Source organism: Benincasa hispida, chromosome 3, assembly GCF_009727055.1.
Source record: "Benincasa hispida cultivar B227 chromosome 3, ASM972705v1, whole genome shotgun sequence".
NCBI lineage: Eukaryota > Viridiplantae > Streptophyta > Magnoliopsida > Cucurbitales > Cucurbitaceae > Benincasa > Benincasa hispida.
In genome coordinates this window covers 7,343,998-7,361,640 of record NC_052351.1, presented here as the reverse complement: position 1 = coordinate 7,361,640, position 17,643 = coordinate 7,343,998, and the positions used below count along the sequence as shown (strand labels likewise).

The window sequence follows — 17,643 nt, the reverse complement described above, 5'->3', positions numbered from 1 at the left end:
AGCCTTTCCAGCACAGTCGTACACGTATTGGATTAGGGCACAATTTGTTCTCTTTTACCTGTATATATATATATATATATGCAATTGTATCATTCATTCATTTCATTGAGAAATACAGAAATATAGAAATCATACTAAGGAATTTCTCAACTCTCATAGTCTCACCACTCTCTAATTTTCATTTCTTATTCTGAAACACGCCTAATGTTTGTCATATTGTTTGTTGTTGGTGATACTTGCAAGATAAAAAAAAATCGACTAAAATGACATTAAACACTACAAGATTCCAAAACTAAAGAATTTAATCCCCCTTGGGAACTCATCCTTGTCGTGGCCTAGAACTCGTAATCGTCATGCTATCGCTTAGAAGCTAGAATAGTCAATGAATTAAAATATATATATATATATATTAATCTTCGATAATAAGAGACAAATATATTATTTATAAAGCATCCGACAAAGTGTAAAATCTATAAACATTACTAAGGAATCAATTAATTAAATCTATTGTTCAAAAGGCCTATTGATTCTTCCTTCGGACCTCCAATGGAGTAAAACCATTTTAAGTGTATGTCTTTTAAATTTCCTCTACATAGTCCGACATCTGAGATCCAGTACGCTCGTGATGTTCAGATAGTTAGCATCTTGAATTGGGGCACCAAAAACACACCCATTATTATCCATAACCCGCAATGAGAAGACCCATATAAGCAATAAATATGAATTCCAGTTTTGGGAAAAGCATAATTTGCTACTCTTATGCACTTGAAAACTTGCTGGGGAAGTGTAAAAGGGCTTGAAGACTAACATGCCTACCAACAAGATCAACTAAGTAATTCAATAATTCAAAATAATCTTCCACTCAGTTTTTTTTCTAGAACAAAGAAGCAAGATCGATCTATCTAATCATTGTAACAACAAAAGAAAACACCAACGTAGTTAGCCAATTTGTAGAAGAAGCAGGGAAAAAGGACAACATGAAAAACTTATAAATAACATATTCAAATTACATGCCACAAGTAATCCAAAAGCCCCAAATTATTGATGGAAGAAAACAAAGAAACTTAAGTTTACTAAAATTCCATTAATTCGAAGATATAACTACACAAAAAAAATGGAGTAGGAAAAAAGAGATTTACCAAGATGATTAGGGTATTTTTCATCGACGACTTTAGAATCTTTATCATCGGGGTAATTACCATTGTCATCGTTGTCAGTTGGGTAATGCCATCACTGTTGTCATTGCAATTCGAAGTCGTCGTCGTCGTTTGATTTACCCTGCCATCTAAAGTTCCCATCGCACGCAAGAGGGAAGACTGTGAATCTGACGATTTCCTTTTCTTTCTTTTTATGATTTCTTTTCATTAGAGGTAATTTGGATATTTCATATGTTCATTCGTCCCATAACTCTTTATTTTGAAAATTCATCCTAAATCTCTTTAATTCCTCTAAATTTATCCTATTTTTGGCAATTTTCTTTTAATCATTCATTTCAATATAACATGTTTCTTTAGAGAGTATTCTCTCATTTTAAAGAATGAATTTTTCTTATTTAGCCATGGATTTGACCTAAACTGCTGCATTAATTAGTATTAGAACTCTTAGATAATGTTCTCGGGAGGAAGCCAACCCATAGATGGCGGTCGAAGATAAGCATATCAACGGTGGGCTGTGGGACTTACTTCTCCAAGGTATGTTCAAGTGACCATAAATCAAAAAATTAATTTGATAATTAACGAAAAGTTAAGCCAACGAGAAAAAAAAGTTAATCAAAAGGTATATTAACCAAAAGTTGGCTACATTTTTAATCCAGGTGAACATAAATTTGGTAATTAACCATTTACCTCTCCGAGAGCTACTAGAGGCTAGAGCCGGGCCGGCCACCTTTGAATTAATTTACCTACGATAATTATGGTTTTTCACACAAATGAGAAGGAAATATATCGATCTAAATTTACAAAAGGGCAAAATTTATTCAAAATATTGGGAATATAATGTACAAATATATATATAATATAATACAAATAAAGTAACCAACTTCTAGAAATAACAAAAGGAAGAAGGAAAAAAAAAAAACAGTAAGATTTTAAGTTGGAAAAGAAAATGTATTACATTGCATGTCTTGAAGAATTACGGTGTATTTTGGTAGCCCAGTCAAAGGCAACCAATGAGGTGGCCTTGTGATCCGCTTCCGCTTCGTCAAGTGGTTTTTTGCCTTTTATTTTATCCTCATCGCCACTGACTGAAACAGCAGCCGAACAAGTGTTATTATTATAATGTTTATTGGGTCCTGCCCCTTGTAAACGACCATAATAATCCACTGATGACATTGGCGCCGCCTCAAGTCTGAAAGACGGCGGCGAATCAACGCCGGCGTCAACCGATACCCGCGGTGGCGACTGCGAGAAGTTGTAGTCGCAGTCATGGCGGCCTCTTCGCCTTCGAGCAACCTTTTTCTTCGCTCTCCCTTTCCATCTTCTCAGCCCTTCAACTACCCCCTCCGTGAACACCGTTTTCTTCATCGAACTTCCCATCTTTTTTAACAAAACATTTTTATAAATAAGTGAATACCATTTTTACTATAGCCTTTGCATAAATTTATTGATGAATTTTCTTTAAAAAAATAAACAAATAATTATTTTCAAATAAACAAAAATAAACCAATTTATTTATAAATATAGAAAAATGTCACTATCGACATCTTATCATAGTCTATCACTAATAAGCAGTTACATTTTCCTATGCATGGAAATATTTTTCAGCAGATTTATCATCTAAGACAGTTATCCTAGAAAATCGTATAGTTTAATAAATGATAAATATTTGGATGCTTCATGGGTTGCACCTATCTCTAATGTAGTCCAGTTAGTTTTCTAGCTCCCTTTCACCTCACCGTTTCGCTCCTGTCATGCAGTAGCCCAAAGAGGCCGAACGGTCTTTCTTTAATAAAAAAGATTTTTTTTTTTTTATTTTGTCTATGTGCATATAAAAAACAAGGAGTATGGGATTAGGTGTAGGCTAGGTTGCACCTAATCATTGCTCTTAATAAATTTTTCAGTGTTGTAATCATGTCCAAAAATTTAAAAAAATAATGTATCTCCGTGTGTACAGTGTTGTACTCATGTCAAGTATTTGTGTATGTACTTCATAGATCGATTGATTTACTTTAAAGCAACCTTGACTAAATTGCTTGACCTCATCTATCCCTCCATTCTAAATTTATTTAAATGTATAATAGAATTAACCCTTTAGCGTCAACATCATGCATTCAAATTTTGATTAAAATATGTTTAAGAATGATTTTAGTAACTTGCCTGAGCAACCAGTGCATAGAGAGGCAGAGTGACATAACCACAAATGAACTGCACCAGCACCCCCACCGCAACTCCTATTACCAAATCTCCTATCTCTCTTTGAAAGCACGATCTCAGCCCGAATTTCAACTGTAAATATTAAGTTAATTTATTAATTAATTACCAAACCCCTCTAATTAATCTTAAATAATTACATTAATCTTCCAAGAAAATTAAGCTAACATACTTAGTACTTAATACTTAGTACTTACCCACGCCCATGAAAAGAATGCTAATTGAAAAGAATTCTGCAAAAGTAGACAACAAAACATTTCTCAATGTTTCATAAATAGTTAAAACTTTGGAGAAAACATTGATTATTATTATTATTGCCTGGAAGAAAATGAAGTGTATGAAATAGAGAAGCAACTTGGGCCGGCCCAACCAAAAATAATGGTCACTGGGCCTAACAAGCAGAGTTCCTCGTACGACATGAGACTTCTCATGGCTGTCCAAACACATCTCTGTCATGATGCCTTGTAACTTTGTCCCAACCAACAAAAGCATCTGAAAAGTTCATCCAAAAATATCATTCTAATTCAAATTCAAACCCTAAGAAAGGTATCTAAAAAAGTTCAATACTATTTCTCTTACTAATAATGGAATAAAGGGAAGCCATAGATAGCTGTGGAACCCTGCATCAAATTGAACGATGGACTCTTATAATTAGCTTCTTGCACTGTAAAAAAAAAAATCAATTTTCTTGTTTGGAAGAGAGTAAAAAAGAGAAGATTTTGAGTGTTACCATGTGCACTGAAGAATATGAAGATCACAGAAAAGACCCAAACCCACCAACTACAAGAAGTAAAAACCACCCATTAAAATTAGTAATATTTCAAGGATATTCACATAAAGGGTAAGGCCATTTATTACAGTTTTCTTCAGGCTTTAATTCATTGATTCTCATTCACCTGATTCCCACAACCACACTGAAATCATTATCTAGAGCTCTTGTTATGTACTTTTGGAAGTCAAAGCTGGTTCCTTCTCCAAGATGGGCCTGTCATTCCACAAAAACTCTAAATCAATAATTTAATTTTCAGAGATTAGAGATCCAAATTGCTTGATTTAACATCAATAATCTAATTACCGCAATGAAACCATGTCTAAGAGTGAGATAATCAGCTGCGGAGACAGATTCATAAAATTGTCTAAGAAAACAGGCCTACATTTCAAAAAGAAAAAAAAAAATTAAAATTACATTTCCTTTTTTTGGATTTAATGTCGGAAGAAAGATGATTAATAGATTAATTAAAAGAAGAAGAAGGATACCGGCCAACGAAGAATGTGATGGTCACTCCAGAATTTGAGATGCCTCTTTCCAAAGGATGTTTGACGAGCAAATTGAAATCTTCTTGGATCTAGTAAGTAATTAGTTCATTAATTATTGTCCCACACAAATGGAAAAGAAAAAACAATATAATTGTCATTTGTCAATGGAGGATGGTCCACAGCTGCCATTTTTCTTCTCTCAATTTGTAGCTAAATTTTGTAAAACACCCAACAGCATTAATTATATATTTACCAGTTGTAAATTGATATTCCAACGTTCTTGTTTTTGCTTCCCAAGACTGCCATCGCCTCATCTGCAATACAAAACAACGGTACGTTTTTAAAGAAGATTATTGAGGATGGTGAAGTCTTATCTGTAAAGATATGGAAAGTCTTCTCACGAGTTTGCCCAAAAGAAATTTATGTAAAATTGTTATTCCGCTACACGTAACTTTCTCATCTCATCATTCATCAACGCTATTTTCTTCCGCAGTTTCAATGGCCTATCAAAATATCGCTTTCTTTCTTTTCTTTCTTTTAATCATCTTTCCCATTATTTATTTTCTGCTAAATACTTTGTTTTTTTATACCAACTTTTTTTTTTCTCTAACTACGAGTGGAAATGTGAGAAAATTTGACTCTTTGGTCAAACTAAATTAAATTGTAATTATCTTTAGTTTAATAGATTGAATTTTTTTGGTTAAATAATAATTAATATATATATCCCTTTTAACTATGAGGTTCGTTTCATTTATACCTTAAACTTTCAAAAATTTTATTTTGAACTAGAAGTTTGTTTCAAAACAACCATGGAAGTCTTTTGCCTTTAAATTTATAAACAAAAAAATTTGTCCCTACTTGTTGGTTTTTTGTGAAAAAATCAACCCAAACGGGAAGTAAATTTGGAAGGTAGGTTAAGGGAAAAAATTCATCAACAAAAGAATAGATCAAAACTGAGGGCTTGAAGTTCAAAGGAAATTGACGAGAAATAACATTGTAGGGACTTAAATACAAGATCTCCTTGGATCATCCGTTTTGATATCATCTTAAATCACCGATTGACCTAAAAATTTAAGCTAATCGATGAAGGCAACAGATACTATGTATGTTTAGTCTTTTTATGGATGTGTTTAGATTTATTCACATGAGTTAAAACAAACTTCTTTTGCCTATAAATCTAAGGGTAAAAGTCTATTGAGGTTGTTTTGAATCGAACCATAATCTGGGGTTAAAATTTTCTTATCAATCCAGAATATTTTTTTATTATATATTAAAAAAACCGTTTTCTTCATATAAGCTAAATATATGTTTAAAATAAATTGTATTTAAGACAAAAACTTCTCAACCATTTAATAAATTTGCCCAAACTTACAAATTTCAAGAAAAAAGACCAAACTTATTTTTGTCAAATTCATATTCAAATATATAATTTACAACTTCATTGGTGGCACATAAGATTACTTTATCTCAAAATTAGTGTAAGGTAAAATTAAAGGGTGGAAATTGCAAGACTTAGATGGTTGTTATTATTGTTTTCGTTTGTTTGTAATAACAAAAATGGGTTACCTTGGCAATTCCAAGACTGTAGGTCAGCAGACTGGAGAAGATATGAACAAAGGCTAAACAAATTATCAAATACTTAACTTGCTTTGCACCGTCTCTAGACAGCAATGAAGCTTTCCCCTAATCAACCAAATAATTTAAAATAAGATTAGGATTTTTAAATAAATGATTAGGCTTAATTAGTTAATTACCTGTGAATCACACTTGGGTTCTTCCATGAAGTAACTGGAATTGAAGTTCATAGAGTGACGACAGGGCAGAAATTTTTTATTCAAACTCTTAGGAATGCAAATGTTAGCAATTCCTTTCTCGCTCACCGTCAATAACAGCGATACAAATCCCAAAAGCATCAATTCTACACAAATTCATCCAAAATACAAAACACCCACCACATAAAAATTTGAACTTCTTTTAAAAATTTATACATATATATGTACAGAGAAAAGGTAATTAGTTTGTAATTTTTGACCTGATTTGATATTGTCAAGAGCCTGCCTGAGGGATTTCCTTCTCTTGATGCTGAAAAACTGGAAACCAGAACTCGTCGGAATGAAACAACAATAATAGAATAGCGGTGATGGTTCGTACGTACCCGTTTGACAAGGAAGTGAAGCAGAAATTCGGTGGAAATTGAAATGAGAATCAACAAAAAACAGACTGTGGCCACTGCCCATGTGGGGGTTCGTTCCAGACTCGCCATCTTTTGTTTCTTCTATGCTCTGTTCTCTCACAAATCTTACGAACCACGACGCCTAAATGAAGAGATTGGACTGGGTTTTAATGCTCAAGCGATGCATTATGCAAGAAAATCCACAATAATCCCCATCACTTTTACTCCTACTATCATCTCATTTCACACAAAATTATAAGGTTTATGTTATAATATTTTAATGTGACTTTTATTTGTTAGTTCGGTTGTATCCATTCTTTCGTCGTGCTAACTTATATCATGTTTGGGAGTCATTTTAAAATTATTAAAATTATTTTTGTCAATTTCAAAATTACTTTTATCAACTTTTATGTATGCGTCAAAAATATATTTGGAGTAATAATCATTAAAGAAAAATGGAGTTCTTACCTTTTAAGAAAATTTTTTTAAAAAAAAATGTTGAGAGACTAACCTTACCTTGTAATTAATATAGTTATTTATTAATTAATTGAATAATGTGAAAAAGAATGATTATTAAGAAAGAAAGAAAGAGAAAAAATGGATGACGTGAAGAAAAGAAATAGGAAAGAAAATGAAAGGTGGCTTGTGGAATACTGAAGGGAAAGAGGTAAGGTAGCGATTTGAACGGGGCGTTCAGCGTTTTTTTTGGTACGGACTACGGAGTCTAATAATCATAGGAAGGACTTGTAAGTTGCAAATTTTAAGTTGTAACCCCAAATAATCGCTTTTATTTGAATTACACCCCTATTTCCATTTTTCTCTCACTTCCTTTTCTATAAGTCATAACATCCCTTTCTTCATTTATTTTTCTGCTTTCAAACTTTGTTTTATTCTCTTTCTTTTTTTTCTTTCTTTGACAATATGGATACGCGAATGAAACCTCCGACTATTAGAGAGACTAAATTTATCTTGTCTTCTATAATTAATATTTTTAAACTATTTTGCATAATATGTTTTTTTTTTCTTTAAAAACAAATTTCACTACGGAAATAACATGTAAAGAAAGTGCACAATTTTTAATTAGTTTTTCAATTTGACACAACTTTTTAGGGACATTTGCCAAAAGGGCAAAATAAGTTACACTAATTGTCCTTGTTTGTAAAAGTGCCAAAAATAAAGTCCAACCCATGCATAAAAAATGTAACATGTTGCATATGTTCTCAATATACACTTGATACACTTTATCGATATGCTTGATCGTGATGCACTTCATCGATATACATTGTTGAAATTTCTTGAATCTGTTTGTTGGCGCTTCGAACAATTTAGTACGGGAGTCTCGTTGTTTTTTATGTAATTTTGAAAACGTTCTCTCAAATAATATTGTTGTCCCTCTGTCTTTGGACGTAGCTAACACACGGTTAGTGAACCACTATATCTATGTGTCGATCTTCCCTACTTTACGTTCCTTTTTGTGTTCTTTAATTGTCGATTTCGCAACATACATGATATATTTGTCAATCTTGCACTTGTTTATATGATTGATAAACTTGATATATCTGACTGATATACTTGATAATAATGCACTTTACTGATAAACTGTTGATAAATTAGTCAATCATTCATTTATTTATATAGCTGATAAACTTGACACACTTGATTGATATACTATATACTACTGATAAACTTAATAAATATGCATTTTTTTATAATGACGATACACTAATATACTATTGATACATTTAATTGATATATTATTTATAAACTTGATAATGATACATTCAAATGGGTTGATATATTTCATAATGATGCACTTAGATTTTTTTGTTAAAAAAAAAAAAATTGAACTTCTTCTTCGCATGCAACAGACCCCTCTCTCAAGATCTCTCTTTCACCAACCAGTACTCTTTTACACCATTTGCTACCAACCACTGCTCCACCTCCCTATCACTTACCTCCTTCGACATTTGCACATTCGATCACCCGATTGCCCTTCTCTCTCTCTTTCACTCTATCAATTGATTGCTCAAGGCAAAAATGGAATAACAAATCTAGATTTGAATTTTTTTTTCCATATTTATAAAATATCAAATATGGGTGACACACCTATAAAATAGCATATTCAAATTACCACCCATTTTAATTTCCAACTTTTTTTTTAGCTTTTTAATTTAAGTATACTTTAGTGATTAAAACACATTTTAATCTCTAAATTTAAAACTAACCGAACCAATTTAAAATAGAGAAAAATAATTCTTTAAAGAAAATAAAATCTCCAAGTATAAAAAGATTTTTCACTCCAAGATTCAGTCCCATCCCAAATGAGATGAGGCCATGTGATATTTTTCAAATAAGACCATAAAATATTTTATAACAAAGTCATAATTGTAAAATATCAAAACTTTTCGTATTATCTGATTGTTTCTCAAAAAAAAAATAATAAATAAATATAATAAAATACATGAAACTAAGAAAATGTCACAAAGCAACTATATAACATTGATATTTTATTTAAAAAGCATATTCTCTTGTGACCTTATAGAGCTCATACAACTGGAAGAGCTTTTCTGGGGACACAACTGTCACAGCAATGGTTAACAAAATTCTATATGGGATAACAACATTAGCAAAAATATTACATACATTTCACGAGTCTTAAAATATACGGTGGCCTCATTTTTTCAGTAGACAACAATTGTCCTAGTAACTTTAATCTCACATATAATTCATTTCTATCGATACTTAAGAGCAAACTCAAAATAAGTTTTAATTCATTTTGAATTCTAGGACCAAAGTAATGAAAATGAATTTCTTCCTTATTAATGCAACTTTTCCAATTTGGAACCCTAAACTTTAGGACCTATGATGGGTCACAACTCACACATGCTAAAGAAGTCACGAGTCTAACCAGAATATCAATATTCTGAAATTCAGGAAAAGAAAAAAAAAATGCAAAATGCAGAAATGATTCTTGATTCCTTTTTATATTTCATAGTCTATCCTTTTCAATGATTGAAGCATTTTAACTTTCCTTAAAAAGCTATAGCTAAATCTCTACCATACAATTAACATGTAGTAGTATTTCCAAATTTTATGTCTTTTCACGCCAACAAGTTTTGCCTCTAAAGTTTATGGCAACATTCATGGGTGAAAATCATAACATGACACACCCCTTCCATCATAATTTCTCCATAACTGGAATAACTTTTACTTAGCACCGTCAGTCTAAACATTAAACAATACACAAATTATAATCTGAGGTACAAGGTCAACAACAACAAATGGATATCATTACAATCAACACAAAACACCAGGTGTTCTTTTCGTTTGATAACTCAAACCAAATTGACGTCCTAAAACTAGAGGATTTCAAAGGTGTTCAACACCTGCACAAGCATTGTTTGTAATTCAAGACAACAAAAGTAAGCAGCAGTCTTTTTTTTTTTTTTTAAACCCCAAATGTTCTTTGCTGCCTCCAAATAAGTCAGACTCATTCAGTAGTAGGTACTGTAATTTGCAAAGTGGTACTGAAAAGCCCCCTGCATCACAATGCAGATCAGATTTATCAGGCTGTGACAAAGCTTTTTTCATTGGCTAATGCTTTCTTTTTTATCCAACCTTTCTTTCTTTGAAAAACAAAAACGATAATTAGAAGCTGAGTATCTACAATAGCCTGATTGCAGAGGAGACCTTTCAGAATTCAGGTATAAAATGTCTATGTCAAGTAGCGATCTTCCAAGATCCAATCATCGAATATGTTTATGCAAAATATATCGCCTCTACGGCACGGGCAGATAAGTTACTTACTTTGGTACAGTTGCTTCCAACCACCTTGCTCATCAGGGGAGACTTCAAAGGACATTGTACTCCAATATTGGACAATACAGTGGTTGTTCCTGCATTAATGGGATTTGTTGTTGGAGAACCCTTGTCTGTATTCCCAACATTTTTTTCCTCTGTCAATGAAAAACCAAACAATCTACAGCCAGCTTTGCAAGTTGAAGACAGATCTTTGCTGCCTGTAAACGCTGCCGATGCTATCGTTGTTGAAGGATGTGATAGGCCGAGCTGATTCTGCTCGCCCAAGGAAGTGGGACACATGCCTTGTTGGATGACTTCAGTATTCAAGCTTTGGTCGGTCATAAATGCTGTACCAGAATTAAGGGACGTACTTTTGTTCATAATCCTCTGTTCTGCGAAATTGCCATGGGTATGTGAAGTAAGGCTTTGAACAGGAACCAATGACTGCTGAAACATGAATACAGAAGATGGTGATGAGACTTGTACAGAAGGAATGGAAGACCGTGTGAGGAAATTTTCACATTGCATTGTTATGGGCCATCCGTCTTTAGTCCTAGACATTCGAATGCCATCGACAGGACCACGACCACCACTTACCTTGACTTCATTGGTGGCCACGGCCCTACCATAAAAGGGACTTGGAAATATTTCTTGACCTTGCAAGACCTTATGGTATTGGAAGGATTCATCAAACATGATACCCCGGGAGGAAGTTTCTGAGTTGATAAGTGGGTTTCTTGGACTATTTCTCATCAGAGCTATCCCAGAACCATGTAAACCAGGAAACAATCTCCTCTTTTCGGGTGGATTACGATTGTTCTCGTCACCGTCAGTAGGAGTACTGTAACCTAAAATTTCTTGACCTTGCAAGACCTTCTGGAACCTTAAAGATTCCCCAAAGTCTGATGCTCCAATCCCATCTGCAAGAAGCAACAGAAAGGGCAATGAATGGTAGGTGAGGGTGAGTGGTTAAGTTAAAATATGTTGTACACTATGAATGACAGACTCACTTGGAACTGGAAACTCTAGTTTTGTGGAAGAGAGCCCAATCCTGGTTCTCTTCAGACCAGGTGGAACCAAGTTGCTTGACAAAGAAACAGAACCAGAGGGCTCGATCTCCCAAGGGGAAACCCTGCCATGCCTGTTAGTTTCACCGTCATCCCACCTCACCTGAGAAGAAATCAGATTTGACCATATAAAGCAACAACATTGAACCTTTGCATATCAAAATTCATTAAAGAAAAAAAACCAGGAGCATGTAAAACCATAGTGAGAAATGCAAGGAATCCCACTTTTATAAGAACTGCAGAAACTTCAAAATAAACAAAATCAAATTACAGACTACATATTCACATTAATGAAGAAGTGATTTCTTGGCCTAAAGTGCTAAAAGCAAAGGCTGTCAAGCACCAGAAACCAATTAAATCCTTGTGGTGCCACGGATTAGACACAAGAAATCCCAAGTAAGCATTCAGTCATCCTCTTAATCCAAACATCTATTTATCTTTTCAACTAAGGTACAAAATCTTATCAATTTATATGTGGATAACTCAAATACAGAAAACCCAAGGCTAAACTTCTCTGAAGCCCAGATAATACTAGTAGATAAAAACATTATACTAGAACATTGAATGCATTTATCTCTGACAAAAAACAGCCTAAGAGAGCCTCAATTTCATTAGGCAGATGCGTTAGTAAACCATAGTAGACTGATACTCATTACAAACACTTACAGGGCGATAACCATTTGAATTCTAAAAAGCTCCAAAGAAAAATCTAATATATTTAAACTCGAATTTTTGTGTGTAAAAGGCAAACTTGTGAATGTTTCATACCAAAAGGGACCTCCACCTTGATCCTGGCCATCTAATAGGATCCACATCGCCAACTCCAGTTATATGTCCAGTGTGTCTGTGGATGGGAGTATGAAAAAACTATTAGTGAGGGTTCCAACACCATACTTCATTTGCAAAGCAGTAAACCGCTGATAGCACACCTTCTATCTGCAGCATCTTCGGTTTCAAAACTCAGCCTAAACCTCATTCCAACAGAGAAAGAATGGTTAATGCTCTTCAAGAACTTGTGAAAAGGCAAGACAAACTGTGAAGAGGTAGCCCTGCATTAACAAGCAATGATACAAAATCCATTACAATCATGCACGATGAAGGAATTCCATGTATCTCTATATTGTTTTGGTGAGAACTAAGAGAACAGTCTTTTAAATAAAATCAAATGGTTTAAGAATAAGATACCTGGGATTGTAGTATACGCTAAAGGAACTTTTCGTAGATATTGCATTAACCACATCCATGATACTACTAGCATTGAGCTGCTGACTGCAAATATTAGAAAAGGCCGAACCACTTTTAAGCTGTGCAGCTCTTCGAATTCCCAGTCTTAGTTCACCATCATTGCCCCTGTGAGTGAAATCGTATGATAATCATACACGAGGCATACGGTCATCTCAACTTAAAATTTTACCACAATTCCTAAATACCTAAGAAAAAGCACTGCATCTCCAGAAACAAGCCTTTTCTTATTCACAAAAGCACTCCATCCAGTGGTTAGCAAATGCCTTCTAGGCTGCCCTGCTCAAACCAGAAAGGGAACTCAGAAACAAATACTAGGGAAAACAAGCTACTGTAGTCAAGTAATCGCGCAAAAGGATTGGACTCTGAAAGTAAAGCACCAAATATCTGAGATTTCCATGTTATACCACGATATATGTGCCTGAACTTCCATTTTAGCCCAAGGAGATCCTTTGCTACAAGCTCTTGTGAAGGCCTCTGTTGGTTATAATCCTACAGAATCAATAAGGTTTGAGATCGTTAAATAATCAAAAGAGATAAGCATACAAGCATATTGAATAGGTTATAGATGTTAAAACAAAAAACGGTCGTAAACAATACAGGATGAAAAACAAAACAGAGAGATATATGCTTGAGCTTAACAAATACCAATGGCGGGAAGCAATCCTCAGCTGCACGTCTAGGGACGGAGAAGCCTCCATGAGTACTAGTATCAGAAGCGGTAAGGGTCTTACAGAACATGTGGGGTGTTGTAGTCTTCTCACCTTCTTCAACATCCTCCTCCTCACTGTCATTGTTCATCTCTTCCTGCATCTTATGCTCCATTTGCTGAAAAACAATAATGGCATTCAGAAACAGAACCTTCTCATCTGATTCAAAGGAGCAGAAAGTGCAGGAAGAAAATTAATTGCACATTACCAGAGAGAACAAAACTTGTAGCCTACTTATAAGAGATAAGACTTATATTGTGCAACAGAGTTGATCGAAGCTGAACACTAAAGGAAGGTTTAACTCGACCAACTACTAGTCTTCAGTCTTGTTAAGGGAGCTTCAAATATCATTTTTTTTTAACCAGAAGACACCCTCAAATGACATCAAAATCAACCCCTTCAAGCTTTTTTCTTTTTTTTTTTTTTTTTGGGGGGGGGGGGAGAGCAGATATTTTCTCGGAATGCAAACGACACATAAAAATTGCGAAAAAAGAAACTCACCTCGTTTTCAGGAAACAACGAAACCTGAGCATAAACCTCGTCACTCCCAGGTTCAGCCTGCTTTAAAAGCACATTTCTCATACAGTAAGCGATTTAACAAAAACCCATTCAGCTTGAGGAAGTAAATTTCCATATATTGAAACACGTCCCAATTCAATTGCAAGAAATCAGACAGAATCAGGAAAATGGCATCAACAGATCATCAACACTGCACAAAACTCACACCCAGAAAAACAAAGAAGGAAACAAAATGGCCTTACATGAAGCTGAACATCAATGACGCGACAGAGGATGTGGGGAGGAAGATCACAAGGCGTAGCCGGAAATTCTTGCATCTGTTCGAAGTGACCCTGCGGCAAGTACACAACCAAACTCCCTTTCTTGGGCAAAGACGTGAGAGGACCAGCACAGGCATGCCATAACTCCAAGCAAATTGAGGAAGTAACAGAAGGAGAAGGAGAGGAGGTTAAAGCAGAAGCGGAGGAAGAAGAAACAGAAGAACCAGCAGAAGAGGGAGATTCATCTTCTTCAGTGGTATTAAGATCGATGAGAGCACCCATTTGAATGGTAGCCCTAGAAGAAAGAAGAGGAGGCGTGCAGCAATAGAAGTAGAAGAATAAGAAAGAAGTGGTTAAATAGAAGCCTGAAAAGACGAAGGGTTTCTGAGAGTTTCAGGAACGGAAGAAGAAAGAGTGCGAGGTAAGAAGAGGAGGAGCTCATGCCTGCATTTTTAGAAATGGGTGCACCTTCGCTAATGCTAAAAGAGGGTCTTTCACTCAGAAAACAACACAGACCAGACCCTTCTCTCTCTCTCTCTCTCTCTCTCTCTCTCTCTCACAAACACAAACACCTCTGTTTCTCTCGACCCCTTTTTCTCTCTTACACCCAAATTTCGTATATTTCTTTTCTTTTTGGAAATGGGTTTTGGGGAAAATCAAAATCAAATCAAGATTTGATGGGTTAATTTGAAAGAAAAGTAAGAAAAGAGATAGAAAAGAGAAATGGGGGGAAAGGAATTGATATAATTTTCACCTCCCTTTTTCTTTCTTTGTTTCTCTGTGTGGCTGTGCAGAGAGACTGAACTGGAGCAGTACTGCAGCCGCTGCAATACTGCGACTGCAAGGAGTGATGTATGGCAGAAAGACGAAGAAGAAGAGAGAGAGAGAGAGAGAGAAAAGAAAAAGAAAAGAAAAAAAAGAAAAAAGAAAAAGAAAGTAGGAGTAAGCATTGGTTAGTTAAATTCCACCATTATAATATCAGAAACTGAATAAACAGCGATTTGTGTACGGCTCGCCCGTATTTCCGGTGGGATGTCTATCCTGTCCCTTTCTACCTCCACAAATCTCTCTCATATCCTTCAATCTTCACTCTCTCTCTCTCTCTCTCTCCTCAAATTTTCATTCCATTTCTTAATCATTACTAATCAACTTCTACTCTCTCTTTCCCTCCCCTTAATCATCATCATTATTTTACATTCACAAGCTTCCCCTACATCCTCTCTCTTTCTTTCTTTCTTTCTATAGTTACAACTTGTTATTCAACCAGAGCATTTCGTGTGTAATTCATATTAACTCCTTAAACACTCATGTTTCTATTTCTAGTAGTCTTAATTTCTTTCTTTTTCTTTTAGGATAAGTCCTCTTAATTTTTATAGACTTCAAAATTTTATCTATTTCAACCTACTTCTATAGATATTAAAGTATTTATAAAATTAATAATTTAACATAATCCATTAACTTGAGTTTTTTAGTCTATCGGTAATTTAACAAAAAAAAAATCATGTGTTCAAATACTTATATCACTATTTATTCCTAAATCTACAGGAATGTTTTATAATGTTGATATAATTAATAATTTACCATATCCAATAAATTTAAGTTTTTGAATCAATTAATAATTTAACTCTCTATCAATACTAAGACATATTTTATTCTCAATCAAAAAGTTAAAATTTGAATTTCAACTTTTACTCAATGTTGGTTGAACTAAAAGAAGAAGAAAGGAAAAAATAACTATGTGAAATTATTATTCTTTTTTCCTACCTATTGGCTTGGTTGAATTTTAGAGGATACCATATTTAATTTTTTTTTTTTTCCCTTTTTTGAGTTCAAATTAAAAATAACTTGTAAAGTAGTATTCGTATTAATAAGCTTCTATTTTGTTTTGTTTGTAGCATATTTATTTTTAACCAATTTTTCAAGTGATGAAGTACAAAAGGTTTTTTTTTTTTAGTGTCTAAAAGAATGTTTCTTGTACGTCATGTTTTTTTATTCCTGATGGAAGGTTAATTTTATTTATATATAATTGATTAAAATTGTCGGATAATCTTCTCTCCCTCTTATATATATAGGGGTATAAAAGTAAATTTGAATAATTAATTTTCACATATTAAGGATGCAAATATGAAGGTTGGAGAATGAACAATCCATGTTTGAATAGCAATTGATGTTTTATCTAATGGAATATAATTAATCATTACATTTTTATTTTCTATTTACTAGAATTGTATAACATGTATATAACTTTCAAAGTACCAATTCATAAATTGGAATTTAATTTTCATTAAAAAAAAAAACCTTAGAATTTAATTTTCAGACCTTGTAGCTAGACCTATGTCATGTGTTATGATTTCCTTTGACAAAAAGCAATGGACTATATATAAATAGAGTAATCATTTCTATCCAATTAGGGGACAATATAATTAATTAGTGGTTGAGATAATATTGATGTTTGTTAGTTATGAACTTATTTGAACCTCTTTTTAAGATTCTTTGGCCATTTTACATACACCAAATAGTCATTATTACAATTGGGGTTTAATTTCTGGATGAATGAGGTTAATTAGCTTTTACACCAGATTAATTAGCATTAATTCATTGTTTTTCTATACAAGTATCGTTATTAATTCTTAGTTCGTATATAATTAATGAAGAGTTCCCACTTTTGTTTTCCAATGTTTAAATATTACGATTCTCTTGTATATAATTGTCTCTCTTTGTGTGATTTCTTTTATATGTGCTTTCAAATGTCATCTTCTTTTTGTTAAAAAAAAGAAAAGAAAAGAAAAGTTTTAATGTATATTTATTTGATCGTCATCTATATTTATCATTGTTTTTATTAGGGGTAATTTTAGATCAAAATAATTATTTTTTAAAAAAATCAAAAGATATAATTGATATTAAACAGGTCTAGAAACAATCAAGATAAAAAAACGAGATCAAACTACAACCAAAATCCAAATGCCCCGATCCAACTCTCAAGATCCGATTAAGATGTCATAGATCAAATTCTTCATATATATACATCATTGTGATTCATGAAAAGTAAATATATTTTTATTCTCAAACTTTTAACTTGATGTGGACTTACTCACTCTCCGGCTTAGGCATCATCTCGTCTCATCTTCTTTTGGGGGTCCTTTCATCTCCTGATTCTATAAATTCATTGTTGAAGACACACGAAAGTTAGACATGTGTTATCGTATTTGAATTACGTCATCAACCATTTTCATGTTTAGTAAAGAA

The 17,643-nt window shown here is 33.5% G+C and overlaps 2 protein-coding genes across 5 annotated transcripts; both read right to left on the bottom strand.

Annotated features, from left to right (window-relative positions):
- Positions 1-1,757: 1,757 nt before the first annotated feature.
- On the bottom strand, positions 1,758-7,094 carry LOC120074673 (MLO-like protein 6). Of its 2 annotated transcripts, XM_039027881.1 has the most exons (15): positions 6,781-7,094; positions 6,658-6,715; positions 6,380-6,543; positions 6,192-6,308; positions 4,879-4,939; positions 4,626-4,714; positions 4,444-4,518; positions 4,265-4,353; positions 4,099-4,148; positions 3,948-3,988; positions 3,687-3,860; positions 3,566-3,601; positions 3,315-3,443; positions 2,113-2,534; positions 1,758-1,900 (listed from the first exon to the last, which is right to left on the bottom strand). In XM_039027881.1, the coding sequence occupies exons 1-15, from the start codon at positions 6,886-6,888 to the stop codon at positions 1,897-1,899; spliced, it is 1,617 nt and encodes a 538-aa protein (XP_038883809.1). In that variant the 5' UTR covers positions 6,889-7,094; the 3' UTR covers positions 1,758-1,896. The 2 variants fall into 2 exon arrangements, with proteins under 2 accessions (XP_038883809.1, XP_038883810.1); XM_039027882.1 differs by lacking the exon at positions 1,758-1,900 and having other exon boundaries at positions 1,944-2,534; positions 6,270-6,308.
- Positions 7,095-9,994: 2,900 nt separating this feature from the next.
- On the bottom strand, positions 9,995-15,421 carry LOC120073357 (auxin response factor 3). Of its 3 annotated transcripts, XM_039026157.1 has the most exons (11): positions 14,380-15,421; positions 14,120-14,179; positions 13,557-13,736; positions 13,316-13,400; positions 13,097-13,187; positions 12,852-13,016; positions 12,596-12,715; positions 12,435-12,510; positions 11,610-11,769; positions 10,606-11,519; positions 9,995-10,337 (listed from the first exon to the last, which is right to left on the bottom strand). In XM_039026157.1, the coding sequence occupies exons 1-11, from the start codon at positions 14,677-14,679 to the stop codon at positions 10,293-10,295; spliced, it is 2,196 nt and encodes a 731-aa protein (XP_038882085.1). In that variant the 5' UTR covers positions 14,680-15,421; the 3' UTR covers positions 9,995-10,292. The 3 variants fall into 3 exon arrangements, with proteins under 3 accessions (XP_038882085.1, XP_038882083.1, XP_038882084.1); XM_039026155.1 differs by having other exon boundaries at positions 9,995-11,519; positions 14,380-15,420; XM_039026156.1 differs by having other exon boundaries at positions 9,995-11,519; positions 14,120-14,176; positions 14,380-15,415.
- Between the last annotated feature and the right edge of the window lie 2,222 nt (positions 15,422-17,643).